The sequence below is a fragment of the Neolamprologus multifasciatus genome, chromosome 22 (assembly GCF_963576455.1).
Source record: "Neolamprologus multifasciatus chromosome 22, fNeoMul1.2, whole genome shotgun sequence".
Lineage (NCBI taxonomy): Eukaryota > Metazoa > Chordata > Actinopteri > Cichliformes > Cichlidae > Neolamprologus > Neolamprologus multifasciatus.
Genome location: NC_140459.1, coordinates 9,035,399 through 9,054,521, shown reverse-complemented (window position 1 = coordinate 9,054,521; position 19,123 = coordinate 9,035,399). Strand labels below are relative to the sequence as shown.

The 19,123-nt window shown below is 39.4% G+C and overlaps 1 protein-coding gene across 2 annotated transcripts; it reads right to left on the bottom strand.

Moving 5' to 3' along the window:
* Positions 1-402: 402 nt before the first annotated feature.
* LOC146492895 (putative ATP-dependent RNA helicase ddx6) lies at positions 403-15,526 on the bottom strand. Of its 2 annotated transcripts, none has more exons than XM_085148714.1 (13): positions 15,351-15,526; positions 12,004-13,121; positions 11,808-11,912; positions 10,834-10,963; positions 10,090-10,236; positions 9,835-9,929; positions 9,596-9,718; positions 9,063-9,191; positions 8,669-8,785; positions 8,344-8,407; positions 8,141-8,242; positions 5,765-5,978; positions 403-4,361 (listed from the first exon to the last, which is right to left on the bottom strand). In XM_085148714.1, exons 2-12 carry the CDS (start codon positions 12,244-12,246, stop codon positions 5,770-5,772), a joined length of 1,464 nt encoding a protein of 487 aa, XP_085004840.1. In that variant the 5' UTR covers positions 12,247-13,121; positions 15,351-15,526; the 3' UTR covers positions 403-4,361; positions 5,765-5,769. The 2 variants fall into 2 exon arrangements, with proteins under 2 accessions (XP_085004840.1, XP_085004841.1); XM_085148715.1 differs by lacking the exon at positions 15,351-15,526 and adding an exon at positions 14,996-15,336.
* Between the last annotated feature and the right edge of the window lie 3,597 nt (positions 15,527-19,123).

Genomic DNA, 19,123 nt, shown 5'->3' with positions numbered 1-19,123 from the left:
TAATGCTAGGTCTGTGCTAATATCAATCAGATATGAGTACCAGCATTAGTGTCAACACTATCGATATTTGTATTGATCCGCCCACCTCTCTCCCCAAAATACAGCATATCACTAGGGGTTGGATAGCTCAATAGTCATAAAAACTAAATGTTTAAATTCAGTGTCTGACTTATCAGATTGTTAGAGGCCCTAAAAATATCGTGGAAAAACATTTGTGGAATCAGAACTGCCAACAATCCAACAAACTGACATTTTAGATCTTTCTGCTTCTTTTGGCGTCTTCAGAGCACAAAATGTTTAGCTTGGTCCCATCAGGTCACTACAGATGTTCATCTAAAGTATGTGTGAAGTTGTATGGAATCAAAAAAGGTGGAGAAATAAACAGCCAACAACAGCAGCCAGTAAAGTTCAGGTCAATTTATTGAATTTCTTATCAGGCCCTGAATATGCGTTTCCATGTTACAACAATTGAGGACAGAGTTGCTGAAATATACTTTGTGCCTCTTTAATGCATTTTGTAGGCAAAGAAACCCAAAAGCATTTTTTAAAAGTAACAATGGAAGAACAACGTGTTTTTAAATGTCATCCAATCAAAACCGTTTCAATGAAAACAAAAATGGGTGAAATTATGGGACAGAGGGAGAAAACATGGAATCTTGTTTTATACCAATTCAAGTCCAATCTAGTCATGGTTTTAGGAAAACAGGGCCAAAAAAGTACCAGTAAGTACAAGGAAGGAGAACAATTCAACAAAAGGATAATTTAAACCAACATTTATCTGCCAATTTAGATCATAAGCACCCACTTCTACTCATGCGACTTTGTCTTCATCTACTTTTAATTTTACCGCCACTGTTCTGCATCAAAGCTGCAGGGGGACTGCTGCTCAGCTTACAGCAAATCTGCTGAGTGCGTCATTAAAATCTGGCAAAAACCTCCAGCAGCAGTGGTCGAGTCTATTTTAGTGCAGCAAATCCACGGTAGAAATGTTAGCGGCATTTAAGCCTTTAACACTAATAGTCCACATTAAGATGTTAACTTTTGTTTTACACCAGCAGGGAAAAAAAAGAAAATTCATTATAGTATCCAAGTCCTCACCCTTTCTTTGATTTTAACTTTGAATATGTTTCTGATAATATCCCTGCCTCCCGCCCCCCATCAGCACTCCATTTAAAGAGTGCAAACACTCCCATACAAAGACTTTATGACGACAACAAAAACCAACATTCATGACCACATTCAGCATAACTTCCTCTGTGACAGGTTAAGCCCGACAAAACAACAACATCGACTTAATGCTGTAGTTTCTATCGGTTACGGCGACTCTCCCCCCCTCCCAATTCAAAACATTCGACTGAGTCGAAATGAGGCCGCGCTCGTTACTTTAGAGTGTAAGAATGTTACAACTGACTGCGCAAACAGCAAATATATAGCTAAGAAACAGCTGGCAGATTCATTTCATCTCATCTCTAAAGTGAAAATCCAACCACTTCACAAAGATCTCGGGTGTTCAGCTAAATATCTAATTTTCTGTGTCACAGAGGAGTTTATGGACTGACTGTCAGGGAAGTGAGTAGGAACACAAACCACTGAGGGGAAAAAAAAGAACAGAAAAAGAAAATCTCATTAGAAATTATTTTTTGTGTCCACAAACATCAACTTCTGGAGCAAGCGGGAGATGGAAAAAAAACAAAAGGAGACGAAGGAGAAAAAAAAAAAAAAAAATCACATCCCTGACAACTGTAAACACCCACATCGATACTTAAGACATCGTACTTGACCAACAAAACACAGTCTGCACGATAAGCTCGCGTACACGCAGCCTCGAACTACAACAACAGGTCAGTTTGATTCTTTTAAAATCATGCATGAGTAACAAATTTGGCTCCAAATCAACTGAACCTGTTGGATTTATCCACAGAGATAAAGCTGTTCGGATGAGGCTGCATGTAAACACGATGACTCCTTATCAACTGCACACACACTCTTTAAAACACACATACCCACCCCAGATCAATCAACTCACACGCACGCACACACACGCACACAGATCCCAGATCAATCAACTCACATGCACACACACACACACACACACACACCCGATCAGTCAACACACACTCGCTCATACGACATTCAACTTTTTTGGTTTTGCTTCAATGTAAATCCTGAAAATCTATTTCAAGGAAAACAAAAGGAAACAATACAAGTCTACTTCCTCTTCCACCAATGAAGCAAAGCATTTTCATTTTTTCTTTTTCCTTTTATAACTGTAAACAACGAGTGTAAACAATGAATCATTTACCATTTTCTTTCCTCAAAATGATTCAGAATACCTCGTATAAAGATTGCCCTACTGGGGGGAAAAAAATAAAATAAAATAAAAATCACGGCACTTTGATCTTCCATCACACAAACGTTGAACAGGTTCAAGGAGATCACAGTGCTTCATCACGTTCCACAAACTCTTGTTTGTTTGTTGTAACTCTCTGGCAGTCAAAACATAAACAAGTTTTGTTTTTTTCCCCCAACTTCTGGGGGAGAAAAAAAAAAATACAAATAAAACAAAATCAATGCTTTTTGACTATGTTTTAAGTCCCAGAGAGATAATTCAAGATGCTCGGTGAGCATCTGATAAAACACTTGGCTTCTGCAAAACTCACCCCAAAAACTCCAAAGGTTACCCAGTGCTAAAGCCTCACCCTGTCCCCACCCCCCAAACTGCTTAGAGCAACAAAAATAAATCTTAAAAAGCAAAAATTTCTCTTTTTAATAATTAGTGATGATCTGTGAGGGGGCGGGGGGGAAAAAAAATCAGCTGCCTGTTCAAAGATGCTACAAGTTTGCTTAAAAGAAATCTACCCCTCACAAAAATTGTCACTTAAAAAAAAAAAAATAAAAATAAAAAATGTGTAGGCTGTGGAGAGAAAAAAAATTGTTGCTGCACGAGAGAAAAAAAAAAAAGTTGTTTCCAATTGACTTTATATGTGGTCTTTTAAATACTGAGCGGGTTTCATTCCTCTGTGGTTCATGAAACCAGCTCACATCCAGTTTATATTTCATTAAAGTAAAGCCTGAAGCGGAGCCTCTACTGCAGCAGCAACGTGAAGAGCTTGGCATTAAACCACTGGGCTGCACAGCTATTATTGGCAACTAATACATTCACCGATGTTAATTTTGTCATGAGGGCTTAAAAACACATTTCCACCGTGTGTTTCCTCGATTAAAAAAAACAAACAAGCAAATAAAAAAAAACAACAAAAACCAAAAAAACAGAAGCTGTGTGGGGAAAGAAAAAGTTAAAAGTGTTGTTTTGCACCAATCGTGGACATGCTGAAGCTCATTTATCAGCCGTTTTGAATGAGTCTTGAATGCATCATCCTTTTCAGGAAAAGAGAACATATTTTCATCCAGCAGCTACTGCGACCAATAGATTTACACTATTTACCAGTCAATATATATATTTTTCTTAGCTGTAAAAGAACAACAGCTTTAATTTAATGAAGCTGCTGTTCATCTCCCATGCTGCTTGTGTGTATCTGCAGGCCGACATACTCTACGAATCAGTACAGGGGCCGTCTTCTCACATTAGCTCTGCTCATGTTTTATTCATAGTGGAAGGGAAAAACAGTCACGTAGTATTTAAATAAAGCTGCCCTTTTTTTTTTATTGCAACGTTCACATTAAAAACAAACGTTCACATTCAGGATGGTTTTGATGTTTCTGCACACCTCTCAGCGGGAGAGCAGTGTGTGTGTGTGTTGTCCTTTTTCCTTTGCATAATGACTAAAGTTTCAATAAACTCGGGTTACTATTGATTCGTCTTTGTGCTCGTACTCTGCTGCGTGACAGTCGGCAGCAGGCTATGAATGGATGAGTGCACACGGGAGTCAAGTAAGGCACTTAAGTGACCACAGCAGTGTGAGTGGACAGAGTGATGGCTGGTGTAAGTGCACCACTTTTAAAAAACAAAACAAAAGAAAAAACAAAAGAAAACAAAAAAAACCCCAAAATAGACCAACTTTGCTGCTGGAAGTGAAAACTGTCTCCAAAGGCGACGGGTTCAAAACGGCTCATTTCTCTAATTCTAGGAATTGTTAAGCTTTCTCACAGTCCCAGCTTGGTGCAAAGCACACTTTAAACTTCTAAATGTATAAAATAATGAGGCAGCTCTTGTTGAGGAAAAGCTAAAGAAATGCTCCAAAATAAAAACAGCCTTTGTTTCTTTTTTTGTTTGATTTTTTTTTTAAAGACATCCATTCCACAGGCTCGGAAAACAAGTGACGAATGTGAAAATGAAGAGTTGCCTGAAGCCTGCGTGCAAGCGCTGATGTCTGTGCAAAAGCCCGGCGTGTCTCAGCGTCCTGAGGAAGAGAACAAAACATGGATTAGGAGCACATCGTCAGTCAAGTTACCAACACAAGGAGCCACACTGCATCTGAAATCATTCACTACTCACTTGAGAGGGCTGCATAGTGAGTCTTACTCTTTTAGACTGAGTAAGATTATACCCTACATCAGCGGTCCCCAACCCCCGGGCCTCGGACCGGTACCGGTCCCTGAGTCGTTTGGTACCGGGCCGCGAGAGTTGAGGCTCAGGTGTGAAATGTATGGTTTTCAGGGTTTTTTAATCGGTTTTCAGAGTTATTTTGTTATTGTTTTTATCGTTAACTCAGTTTTCCTGGGTCTTTTCTCGTGTGTTATGAATAAATCTTCTTTTTTCGGTACCGGTACTAGTTTTATTTTGTTGTATTTATCCGCAACACCTTAAAGGCCGGTCCGTGAAAATATTGTCGGGCATAAACCGGTCTGTGGCGCAAAAAAGGTTGGAGACCGCTGCCCTACATGGCATTTTTTCTCATAGGGGTAAGAATGACTTTGATAAAGCAAGTGAAAGGCCACACATTGATAAAAACTCCCCCCAAAAACCAAACACGACACAGAGCTGGTAAGGCAAGTTGCTGCAAACTCTTCCATGGATCAGCTGATCCTCGCTCCATGATTTCAGTCATTAAGTGTTTCATTTTTTTTACACATCCTTTTGTGCAAACAGATTAGTCCATCCTGACAAAGCTACAGCTGTTATGATTTTTGGGAGAGATTTTAGGCCAGATTTTTAATATGCTGCATCAGCATAACCACCTCTGCAAATGACACAAAGTTAAGAGAAGAAAAATTTAAGAAACTGTTTTGTGAGCCAATCCCAGGCATGTGTCCCCTACCCTACAGCATTTAATGCATCTCACAATGCCTCAGGAAAAGTAGCGTACAGCTGATGTGCACTGCCCTCCACAGTACACCATCAAACGCTGAGCAACTATTTTTTAAGCCAGCTGTGATTAATAAATGTAATTGTGTGCCAGCAAAGACATAACAGAGACAAAGGTGCGAGTAGTCTGACAGCATTTCATTTTGCTGATCTAAATCTTCCACAAATCTATCAATCTTTGGCAATTTTTTAAATATAAACCTCTGTTTTTCTCCCCATGTTGGAAATCTAGTTTACCGCTTACAGCAGTTTGCTTTGCCTACCTCTACATGCCCAAAGTTGCTTGCCATTTAATTTAGCTCATGCTAAACTATATATTTAAAAGGTAAGGAAAGCATTTTAAAATGAACTTATTCACATTTAAAATCATGGTAAATATTGACCAAATATCACCCTGACTTTACTTTTAATCACAGCTGTGAAGCTCAATACACAGAACTCCCGGGATAGGCAGCAGTGAATGATTTCAGACAACCTCGCTTTTTCTTGGCATCGCACCTGTTTTAGGTGCTGTCCTGTTGGCGCTTCTCCTCGACCTCCTCCACGTCACAATCCCCGCTAGTTGAGTGGTACTCGGCCACATAGAGGCTCTTGTCGATGCTGCTGGGAATGGGCTTAATGTCGGTCACCAGCTGGTCTTCAATGGCCTTCAGGTTGAAGCGATCCTCCGATGTGATCAGGTTGATGGCCAAGCCCAGGTGTCCAAACCGCCCTGAGGAACATGAGAATGTGGTTAATATACAATGTCCAGTTTAAACTAAAAACAAAGTATGTCATTAATGGGGGAGAAAAAATAATCAAATAAAATAGAACAGAACAGTAGAGAAACTGTTCCCAAGGGACATCAGAACATCAAAACCATAACATCAGTCACAGTCTGAAGCGCTGTGTGTCAAACATGGAAAAACAAAAAAAACAACCCCATGAATTTGGCAACTTGTGCCACGTGGCGAGACGTCACAGATGCAGATTGCAAAGTCCAAGCCTGTAGTAAAGCTTTAGTTTTGTGCTTTCTAACTAGTTTGCTTTTTCCTGTTTCACTTCATGTGGACATTTTGGTTTGTGTTTACTTTCATTTCAGTTACTTTGCAGATTGAATTCACTCGTTTCAGTTTAGTTTTTAAAATAGTATCATAACACAGACCATATTTTTCAGAGGCGGCTTTCACAAGTGCAGAATTACAAAAAGTACTTTTTGAAGGCAGTTGAGTCAGAGATTAAAGCGCTAAAGCCTGATTACAAAGGCTATGACAACGAAATTTATCAAACTGCCATGAACTGAAGGACGTTTACTCTGTTAAAAACAGGGCAATTGTTAGAGCGAATAGCAGTTTATGCTCAGCACTGTCACACACCCCCCCACCCCCCCCCCCCCCCACAACCCAACATGCTGTATCAGATTCTGCGTACTCTGATTTTGTTGGAGGACTCTTCCTCTTAAAAAGGGAGTTCTTCTTCCCCACAGTTGCCAGGTTGCTCCCAGGGGGATCGTCTCATTGACAGAGTTTTTGTTCTACTGCCTGCATCTTATGATAAAGTACCTTGGGCTGGCCGATATTATAAACTGATGCTGAATTGTAACCTGGGATGCACAGGTAGGCTTGTGTGTTCAGTTTATAAACTTATGAGAGCAGGCCAGTTTCTACATCAATGAGCTGTTCTGCACAAAATCAGGGCCCGTATCCCTAAAGAATCTTTGTGCAAAAAGTGGCTCCTAGCGGCCAAATTCTAAGAAAATTCTCAGAGTCATGACGTTTTCTTAGAATTTCCCCTAAAAGTGACACGACAATCCCAGTTAATATAAAAGCTATTCCTCAAGATTCCTAGCGCTTAAAAGGGCTCCTAAGGCGAGATCTGCTAAGAGCAGGGAAGAGGACTTTTAGTGGCTCAGGAGTTCCCCTAAGTAGCTGCACAAAATGGCCAACAGAAGAGGCAGGAGAGAAGTCCTGCAAACACTGGATGACAGGGAATTATTGAGACGCCACAGATTGGATCGTGCAGGAATCATGTTTGTGGTGGATCTCCTTAGAGATGCAATTACTTCACCAACTCGACGCCACAACGCTATTACACCGGAGACGAAAGTAATCACAACCCTGAGGTATTTGACAACCGGGAAAATGCAATAATGCAGCAGTGACTACTTGGGTCTGTCCCAAGTCATCACTGAATTTCTTGAATGTGAAATATTATTTACAATTACAGTCAGCATAAGATTAGAGTGTATAATTATGTTTATTGATTTGAGGGTACATCCTTTGCTCATTATCACCAAAAGCTCATTTCCATCAAACTTGTAGGATCAACCAATCACGGCTTTTGAAATGATGACTCATACCTAGCAACGGGGTCAACCACACCTCCTCACTAAGATAGGATTTTCCATCCATTCCTTGCTCAGAGTTCACTGAAAATGTTCTGGAATCACTTCTAAGCTAAAACTCCTGGCAAGGAATTTTTAGGTTAAATTAGGAGCTCTCTGAGAGGATTCTCAGAATCTTTAGGGATACAGGCCCAGATCTTTTGCTTCATCTCTTTTAGTGGTGAAGTAGTGACTTATTTTTCTGTTTAGCAGAAGACTACAAATATACCAGTGACCCACTTTTCAACCGTAACTGTGGCTTTAGGGTTAGCGACAGGATATTTAGACCTCTGATGGTTAAAATGAGAGTTTTAACTGTGATATAAGAAAAGAAACACTTTTCTCTCATTGTGCATCAGGGGTTGCTGTGCGCCATGGTTTCTAGCTAAATACAAGCCAGTTATAAACTTTCAAGCATCCTGGAAAACAATTCCATTAAAAAAATTAAAATAAATAAATAAAAAGCAGGTAAGCTTTAATGATTTACATTTACAAACAAAAAAAAAACGTACCTGATCTTCCAATACGATGGAGGTAAGTCTCTGCGTTCTTCGGGAAGTCGAAGTTGATAACCACGTTTACCGCCTGGATGTCAATTCCTCTGGTGAACAGATCTATTGGAAGGCAACAGAAAATTACAGCAGTGCTACAACATATCCTGGATTAACTCTGAGGCTTTTGTGATGCACAAGTAGATATTCCCGTTAAAACTCACCAGTGCACACCAGATTTCTGCACAGTCCATTTCTGAAGTCGTGGAACACACGGTTTCTATATTCCTGGAGAAAAACAAATGATCGCAAATCATCAAGTATCCAACATCAGGATTTGCTTTTCTTCAGCCTGAAGAAAATGTATTCCTCATTGAAATATTCAGGTATTTTAATACCGTGATCAAAGTAATTTTAAGGTTTAAAAAGAATCTAACATTAATATTTATATAGATGGAGGATTATGAGCAGGCATATTCTATTATTTTGCGCCCGTCATTAATTTGAGAGCCCACTAATGTTCTGTTAGCATAAAAACATTGTTCTCACCTGCATCATTTTAGCGTGGATGTAGAAGCAGGAGTAGCCCAGCTGAGTGATCTTCTTGGCCAAGAGCTCCACTCTCTGAGTGGAGTTACAGAAGATGATTGACTGGTTGATTTGAAGCTATGATGGAGAGGAGGAAAAAAAGAAGTTATTCATAGGTCAGAATGAGCCTTTGAGGGCATTTTCATCTGTAGAAAGTAAAAGCAATAAGCCTGCGTTTCCTTATCTGATAAAACCTTTTAAAGAAAGGAATTAAAATAAAATAAAATAAAATAATAAAAGGTAAAGGGAGTAAAGTTTAAGCAGGAAACACTGGATTAACACAGGCTAACTTATCACTTTGAAAGAAGTGTACTTGTGGTCACAAAGTAACCGCAGTTAACAGAGAGTCAGTTACCCTGGAGAAGAGTGTGTTGAGGCAGTGAACTTTCTGCCTCTCTGTGACGTAGGCATAGTACTGAGTAATGCCCTTCAGAGTCAGCTCCTCCATCAGGTTTATCTCATAGGGCTTCTGAAGGTGCTTGGCCTACAGCAAAGACACAGAGAGATAACAGTTTACACAGTGCTTTTAAAAATGTGTTTTCAGAACTGTAAAAGCTTCGAGGACATTTCTGTCATGATCATTTTCTGCTCTTCTTTATGGGGAAATTTCTTTTTGGATGCACTGTCACTGAAACCACCACACAAGTAGTGCCTGCTTAGATACTCAGAATTTCAAAAAAGACTACAAACAGTAAAAGCCATCGTATCCTGTGACTGTAAACTAAATTTGCTTTAGCCGAATCAACCCTGGAAATGTCCACAACAAAGAAAGAAACAGATTTGGGCGCGACAGGAGCGGAGCTCGGACTGCAGTGTGAGCTAAGTGGAGCCAAGTGGCTCTGAGCCAGCGGGCTGGACAAGCAGCGCAGTAATTAGCCGTCTACTCACCATGAACTTCTGCACACTGATGGGGAAGGTTGCAGAGTAGAGCAGGATCTGTCTGTTCTTGGCCAGGAAACTAATAATATCTTCAATAAGCACCACAAAATCCTGAGACAGCAGCTTATCCGCCTGAAGAGAAACGGAATAATAACTACCACGAAGCAAGCCTCTTTTCTTACCCGATACAACACAACACAATACATAAAATAACAGCTAGTTTCTGAAATGACTTTACTCATATTTACCTCATCCATCACCATCATCTGGACTCTATCCACCTTTGCCACTCCCTTCTTTATCAAGTCCAGGATCCTGCCAGGCGTGGCAATGACCACATGCACTGTTGTGAAAACAGAACTGTGATTATCATCAAAACTTCCTTTCTACGGGGCATTTTGTGACAATATGTAACAACAGATAACACACTGAATTCAGTGTGACAACCTGCATAACCTCTCGTGGATAAAAGTACCACAAAGCTGGTTGATAGGAATCTTTACCGGTCTCATCCAGACGCATGATGTCATCTCTCAGATTGGTGCCCCCGGTGGTGGCCATGACTTTGACTCCTCCCAGGTGTTTGCTGAGCTGGATGCAGATCTGGCTCATCTGCAGTGCCAGCTCACGAGTGGGCACCATGACAATGGCTGGAAAATTTAAAAAAAAAAAAAAAAAAAGAGTAGTAGAGATTACAAACATGATAGATGGTACGTGATTTCACAAGCTGTTTTCACACATGAAATTAATCTGGCGTTTTAGTTTTACAGTTGTCCTTTCTGCTAGGCAGCACACAGCAGGAGACAGTGCACTCTTTGCTGGGTTCGGTTTAGCTGTCTGGATAAAAGTGCAGTAGGCAGCACAAAGATGGCCACTTGCTATATTAGCTGTGCCTTCAAACATCACAGAGACTTTGCACTTGAGAACTTAAAGGTTAATGGCAGGCTGAGGTGCATCCCTGTTGGCTCAGTCCTAGAAAAGATCTGGGCTGCAGTACATGTGTCTGCTTTGAAGGCAAAGCATAGAACCAACAGAACAAACAAGGCTGGTGAGACAATGACGATGCATTAGCTTCTCTTTCTATAGCACGTGCACGACTGAACTGAAGGAAATGCCATGTCAGGTAAAATGGAAGCATAGGAAAACAACACAAGTTAAAAAACACCTTAAAGAAAAAGGTTGTTAGAACTGTAGTCAGTAAAGCTTACATTTGGAGTCCAACTATAAAACCAAAGGCAGTGCCTCACCCTGTATGTGGTCCTTTTTCAGGTCTATCCTTTCCAGCAGTGGGATGAGATAGGCTCCACTTTTCCCTGTTCCATTCTTGGCTCGGGCCAGAATGTCCCGTCCAGACAGGGCGATGGGAATGCTCTCCTCCTGCAAGGAACCAACAGGCAAACCGTCTGTCTCATTACACAAACATACTTGCCTTTTTTTATTTTATGGACTTCACACACAAATGAAATGTGTGTCTTTGTCTTACATGTTTGTGCTTTTAAGGTAGGCCATAAAAACAAAAAACACAACCCAAATTGTGTCAGCATGTGTAAGCATATCTCAAATCAAACAAATAAAATAAAATGTATAAAACTGTATGACCGTACAAGTAACCCAGGTTCCCCCCCCCCCCCCCCCCCCCCCCATCCTTCATCCACGGTGATCGTTAAAATTAGGTAATGGAGATAAAAGCCACTATTGTGTTAGATTCTTGTAATAATTCACTTGTCTTGTCACCAGGCTGTTACATTTTTATGTCAGTTCACATCTATATTTTATTTTCAGTTAAATTATATTTAAAGTTTAAGGAAAGTATTTGTTTAAAAAACAAGATTTGTAAAGTTTAGTAAATCTGATTTACTTTATAATGATAAATAATCCTGATCTAAAAAGTGAACCACATCAACCGTGCTGCAGATGATGTTTACTTTTAATGTTAATTATTGATGAGTTTTAAAGAGAGTACATAAGAAACAGGATGAAAACACCTATTCTTTTTTTTTTAAAAAGTCAAATGCTGACGCACAAATCAACTGACATTGGCGTATATACTGTCGAAAATGATTTTTCCCCCCAAAAAACACAACAGAATACAGACAAATGTGTTTGTCTAATACAGAAATGCCCAGCAGAATAGTTACATGTGTTGAGTTTTCTGTCAACATAAAATTGGAAAGTTAAGCTATTTGGAAAGAAGATAAATGATAATAAATATTGAGCATACCTGAATAGGGGAAGGTTTCTCCCAACCCATCTCAAAGATGCCCATCAGGAGTTCTCTTTTGAGACAATAATCTTCAAACTCATTCCCCTTTGTGGACGTCACATCCTGCAGTGGTCACAGAAATGGTTAGGACATCAGGAGAAAACAAGTCTGAAGCGAAATCATGATAAGAAACTGAAATCAAATTTTAACTCACTGAGGTTTTGACCCTGTTGTCTTTGGGAGGGAGCTGTAGGCTCTTTTTCCAGTCATCTCCAAACTTAATACCACCTCCGTCCTGAGAGGCTCCTCCTGCTTTCTGGGGAGCACCCAAAGTCTTTCCTTGAGTTGTTGGTGCTGGCTGGACTGCAGCTGGTTTGGTCTGCCCTCTGAGCTGCCCGTTCTGCTTATTCAGTCCCATGACGACCGGGCCCACATTTTCTGTTCTGGCGGTTGCCATTTTCCCTGTTTTTGTCTTCTTTTTTTTCTGTCCTTTGAAGTATTAGATTTTTGCGTCTTAGGTTTAATTTTTAAAAATTCTCTTCAGATGTAAAAAAGTTTAATAAAGCATTAACAAACGATATTCTCTCTCTTTTTTTGTTTGAAGTCCAAAGCTGACGACAGAAGTGGATTCGTAGTATTTACATATACACACGTACGTGCAGTTCGGTCCCCTTCAACAACAGAGTGACTGACGTACACAAAACAACAACCAAAAAAAAAAAAAACTTTTTACACAAGAGCTCTTCAAAATGAAGAGAAATTTGCATTCATATGCATGAATATACTTGTCCACAATATAGAAAAATTATATGTGAACAAGTATCGAAGCAGTTCAAGTCCTGAAACAGAACAACTAAGGCAATCTGAACTTGGGGATCTTCAATATAATCTTACTTCAATACTTAAACTTCTCTTTGTAAATTGAACAGTATTTCTTATTTCCACTTTTGAGTCCATTAGAGTTGCTCAATATCCCTGTTCTTGACAAAAAAAAGGAAAAAAAAATGCCCGACTTTGTACAAGTATCTCCCCAAAATTATAGTCCGTAATGCTTTCTGTTTATTTCCACTGTGTGGGTATAAGTCACTCCAAAAAAAATGGATCCTGAAATCAAAAATCACACAAGGGGTAACTGAGTCCAAAGCCCAAAAAGCTTTCCACCCTTGCTGAGTCTTCAGTGTGTGTGTGGGGTGTGAGTTTCCTTTCTCCTCCAGGTGTTTGACCTTCTCTCCTTCGACACCACAGATCTTCAGCTCAGTCTGAAGTGTGAGAGTTGTGGCCTGATCGCCTGCTGCCTCCTCAGAGTCAAAGCCAACAACTCAGACTCCTCACCTAAAAGAAATAAAAGCGTGAGATTTTACATTTTTAAATGACCATGAACAGCTGACTCTAAGTCCCAGTTATAAGTAGTTTACCTATTTACTCTCTTGATCATCAGTTGCACTGAAGATGACTTCATAACCCAAAATAGGTAAATAATGATTACAAAATGAGAAAAAGAAGCAAGATCTCGTAAATAAACAATTCTGCATTTTTGGGATGTTTGCATTTAAAGCCATCAGGCTGATATGTTTAACTTCTTATCAGATTACTTGTAATTTGATTTCTTTGCATAAAAACAGGTAGGACTCACAGTGGCCTCCATAGCTTTAAAGTTGCCCTGTTCCAAAGTAGACCCAAACACTAACAAATATTTTTTGTTCCGTTTTGTTGGTAAATAAATTTACTTTCAGCGCTCCTTATCTGTGACAGCAGAGATGACAGCGTAGGTGGGGATGTTCCAGATCCTGTTTTAACTTTTCATAATGTCACCAATAAACCACTACTGTTTCAACTGAAAACTACCTCTAACTAAACAAAAGAGAAATTAAAAGGATTCGCACCATCAAATTTTACAGGAGATTAAAACTCCTGAGTGTCAAAGACATGCCTGATCATCTACATCAGAATTCCCTACAAAATTTGAGATCTGCAGCTTCTCATTTCAACTTATTGAATTGCAGATATGTACCGGGGCAGTTATCGCCAACATCCTGCAGTCAAAAACAACACACAAATCAATCACAAAATACACTAATGTGACATGTAGTCACGTAGCTGGGTTTCAGAGGGGTCTGTGGTTATGATGTACCTATGGCATATCTAACCCTTAAGTCTAATCTGTTCTGTTAAGGGTGTCTCTGAAGAAATGTTACACACACAGTCAGTTGGCTTTGGAGTAATGGAGCAGCAGCTACAACGGGCCACACAGAAACCTAGTCTGCCAGTCATTCTCACATATTTGACCACGGTTAAACTCCAAAAGCCCACTGCTGGCCTCAGTAAATAAACAGTCACCTCGATCCCTGTGTAGATATTTGCAAATGTGGGTAAAAGAAGGGTAGTGACATGCTGCAGATGCAAAAATGCACAGGGAAAAAAATCATCATCAAAGCGGACTTTTCTTTCGAATCTACTGTTACTAATATTTATTAATTCTTTATTTAAACTGGCAGCATTCTTACATGATTTCATATTAAATATTAATGCTTAATGCAACATAGTGAAATAATAGTGCTATATTTTTAAGAAGTGAACAGTTAGTAGTAGTTCGTTTATAAGCATATAGATTAATTACAGAATACCTACAGAGTAACTAACTAATGAATATTCAGTATATAGAAACACTGAATATTTCCGTATTAAAACACCATACTCAACAGGCTGTGCCACTTTTATTAAAAAGCTCAAACTGCGTTTTCGGCTTCTTGCAGACCCCTCCCCCTTTAGTTAAAGTTGTTGAGAATCTGCTCTTTTGTTAGTAAAGTTGGCCGACTTCTGCCCTGAACAGTGATAAATAAAAGCGGCAGTTATTTGCAGAAAGCGACACGCTACTTCAGCACTCCGAGGTTAGAGAGGTGAACCTGCCAGGTGGCAGCCCTCAGATTAACGAAGCCCAAACTGTCAGGATTTTTTTTTTTTTTTTGATTGAGTCTATCCTTTACTGAAGGCTCAAATCAGCTTGAAACAAATCAAACAATCACAGTTTGAATCGATTGCCAAAAGCTGCTCACAGCGTCATAACTTTACCAAGTTTTTTTTCCTCCACCGTTCAGACTGCACATTAGCTTAAACTTAATTTTCACGCGGTTTTCCAAACGCAGTCTGAAATTAATTAACTTTAAAACACCAAAACAATTACTATGGATTTGATAAACTTTACTTACCTTCATTTATTGATTAATATCTTACATTAACGCTGCCTCTAAGGAGAAACACTAAATACGTTATGCTAACGGAGCTAAAGTTAACGAGCGACTGAGCCGTTAAAACGTTCGTTCCGTCTTTTACTTTTTATGATCTTTTAATTTATCATAACGATAACAATGCGATAAAAATGTACTTTGACTGGGTTAATTCTTTTGCAATGTTTCCACTAAAGCTTCATGGAATACGGCTATCCTCCGGACTAATTTAGCACAAATAACTCCACTCGCTAACGTTAGCTACATGCTAATCTGCTCATAGCAACTCAGATGTTTTTTTACAGAAAGTAAACGCCTCAAAGCTCCGCAAACCTACCTTTATAGTTTTATTTTTCTGCAAGGAACACTCACTGCGCGGTCGATCAACTATTTCCTTTACAATAAGCTTCAATCACTGATTTTTTTTCTGGATATAAATCTCCTCTATTGTGTTTCTTCTTCCTTTAAATCAACATGGTCGCCTCTTCTTCGTCTTCTCTTCCTCGTCGTCTCCCTGCTGTTTATCACACGTGAGACTCCATGACGTTTCTGCCACCTGCTGGTGCACCTAGTTACTGCTACATAGGATTTATATTATTCATATTTTTATTTTTATATTTTATGGAATGATTAAATAAAAGTTGAATATAAAAAAAGCTCTGTAAAGCGATCAATATAGCATTCTCATTGTGTACTTTATCTAATCAGCCACAGAGTTTTCTTCTCAGTCATAAACGCACCTTTTTGTGACTTTTATACAAAGTCACAAAAAGTGCCTAATTACCTGAAACACAGCTCACAGTTGTTTTAGATCTTTGCTCACACATTCTTTGCTCAAGGTTACAATCACCTACCGATCGTAATGGGTTCAAATTAGTTCAAATATGCACTCTTAATTGCTCTGACTCCTTAACATTGTAAACCTGTTTCCCATAATGTTTGGTACAGAGATGAATGGTAAATAAAAGCTTCCTAGCTCAGGCAACATTGCTGGCAGCTAACACTGAGGGAGCAACAGCTACATTCTTGCTAAAAAAAATCTAACCTACATCCCGAGAGGATCTATAATAGAGGGTTAATTTGAGGATGGGTACCTAGAGGCATGAAGTATCTCGGGATTAGGCTAAGCCAAGATATGGAGGACCTACCCCAAATCAATTTTGACCCAGTCCTACTAAAAATAAAAACAAATATAGAAAAATGGAGCAAGTCTAAGGAGCTTGGAAAGAAAAGCGTCTGGACTTCTTCGAGTTGCTTGAAGACGTTTCACCTCTCATCCGAGAAGCTTCTTCAGTTCTAAGGGTCAATGGTAGAGAGGTCCCAGATTTAAACCCAGTGGGAGTTTCCCCCCAAAGAGGGACAAAGGACCCCCTGATGATCCTCTACCTAATCACATGAGCCAAGGTGTGAAAGTGGGTGTGGGTCCCAATCAGCCAGGGTTTCGGGTGAGCTCATTGTGAAACCTGGCCCCACCCTATCATGTGATTTCCTGAGGTCAGATGGCCCAGGATGTGAGTGGGCGTTAAGGCGTTTGGGAGCAAAAAAATAGAGCAAATTAAAAATCTCATTGTGGGGCAAAATAAATATTGTAAAAATGATTATAGCACCCCAATTCAACTACGTAGTAATCATGTTACCAATTGTGATACTGCATGTTTTCTTCAAACAGAATGAAAACTTAATTAAGCAGTTTCTGTGGGATGGGAAAAGGGCAAGAATCAAGCTAAATTATATGGCCCTAGAGAGAAGGGCGGCTTAAGTTGACCTGATCCAAGACTATATTCAATCTCATTCGAGGTGGCAAAATTGGTTAATTACTGGGGAAAAAATCAAGCTGGACAGGAATGGCTGAGTATAGAGTCTGAGATTTATACTCATTATGACCCAAAATGTATGCTGTCTCAAAGCCGCACTTCAACGAACACAATTTTGCTTCTCTCTAGCCAGGTATGGCTTAATATAGAATTCTTAAAATATCACCTCATGTGCAGTTTTACTCATCGCTTTGGAACAATCCAGCTATTCGTATAGGGAAAAAAAATGATGTTTTGGAAATTGTGGCAGTCTCATGGCATAAATGTTATTAGTGACTTATTTAAAGATGGGGAATTTATGTCCTATATAGATCTTGTCCAAACATACAAATTGGAAGGGAAGGAACATCTTTGGAGATATTTGCAAATTAGACATTGTGTGATGTCGAAGTTCAGAAGGGGACATGGGAATCTTGTTCTAAATTTTATAAATATTCCTCCGGAGCGCCACACAGCATAATGCTTTTATAAGTTGGTAAATGATAATAGAAGTGGGTGTTCGAATACTAAAACTCTGTGGCAGAAAGATTTAAACGCACCAATTCCAAACAAAAAATGGATGGGAATTTTGTCAGAAAATGGGATTTATGTTAAGGAGGTGAGGAGCAAATGCATACAATATAAAATTGTGCATAGATATTATCATACTCCAACAAGATTACACAGCATGAAGCTTATGCCTGACTATCTCTGTTGGAAATGTAAAATTGAGGTGTGGACTTTCCTACATTGTTTTTGGGAATGTTCCCTTAAAGCTCCTTCTTGGAAGGAAGTCGTCCCACTTTTAAAAGGTTGTTCAGGATCAGAAGTGCCCTTAACTCCTGAATTGTGTTTGTTAGGAGACTGTTCTCATATTCCAAGAATTCATAATAATATTTTTACGGTTGTTATGGTTGGACTGGTAACTGCATCGAGGATTATCCTCAGGCACTGGAAGACTACAGGACTTCCTGAGCTGAAAGACTGGATCAGAGCAATGGCAGACACTGCTTCCTATGAGTCCATGCTGAATTAACTTAAAAATGATGCAGAAGACAAAGATAAACTTTGGGACTACTTTTGGAGCTATCTGAAGCACACAGGAAATCACGATCATAATACCATAATCTGAAGGATTATTAACTGTGACTACCAGCCAATATGTTACTTCACTGTCATTTTTAGTTGCCCGTTTCTGTGTTTCTTCTTTCAGAACCTACTGTAAGTTAGCTTCTCTTTCCTTTCTTAGACTTTTAAGGAGAGGGATGCACACCAGCAGTTTTCTTGGTTCCCCCCTCTCTTATACAGGTTTAAGTATATGTTTTCAAAAAACTTGCAAAATCAATAAAAACTTAAATGTAAAAAAAATATGAGGATGTGAGAGCCATGTTGCATTTCCTCAGATTCACAGGTTATTCTGATAAGCTAAGGTGATGCACACTGTGACCTCTGGGTTCAGAATGTGTTTCACTTGTGTTGTCAGTAAAACCTGCCATGCAAGTTTATGTAAAACAATAACACTAGAGAACACAGAAAACAGTACAAAGACCACATATTAAATGTTAATACTGAAAGGTCTTATTGTTTTCTTGATGGACGATAACTCGGGTATAATATTGTTTTTCTTTTTAAAGACTGGAAACGTTGACCCAGATAGATAAAGACACAGGCATATCCAAGATGCCAGCATCTACAGTCAGTGTTTGAATCACACAGTGACTGCTGACTCCTGTTCCTCAGACTTACTGGTGCTCTTGGTGACAATGGTATCCTAGATGCTTATTAAACTCTAAGAGCTGGCTCAACAGGTTTGATCCCAGTGACGTCGCTGCGTCATGTGAGGCAGACAATGGAAACAGGAATTATAAACTTCTCGTGGACATTTTTGTAGTTGATGTGACACATCAAACACGCCTCTACGCCCTCACTCCTCAAGGACAATGAGGCAAACGTAGAAAGAGTGGACACACAAATTCCTTTTTTAATAGAGCTAGTTGGTTGTGTTTAAATCAGTTTTGACTTATTTATAGCACTGATGACTCTGCCATCATTGATCGAGGTTTCCTTCAGAGTATTGCCAGCTGCTGTTGAGTGACATCAGCTAGGAAATGGACTGAGGTCTGCACTTGTAGCAGACAAACATTTGTATCTTAACATTAAAGCTGAGAGCAGCTATTTAGCTGAGTCCAATTAGAGGACGCAGACAGATAAAGGGGAGAAAAAACTGCAAGAACGAAGCAAATGACTGGCAACAGAGCAATCCGTATGAAGGCTGTGATCCTAAAGTTGCAGTTGCACACACTCAAAAATTTGAAAA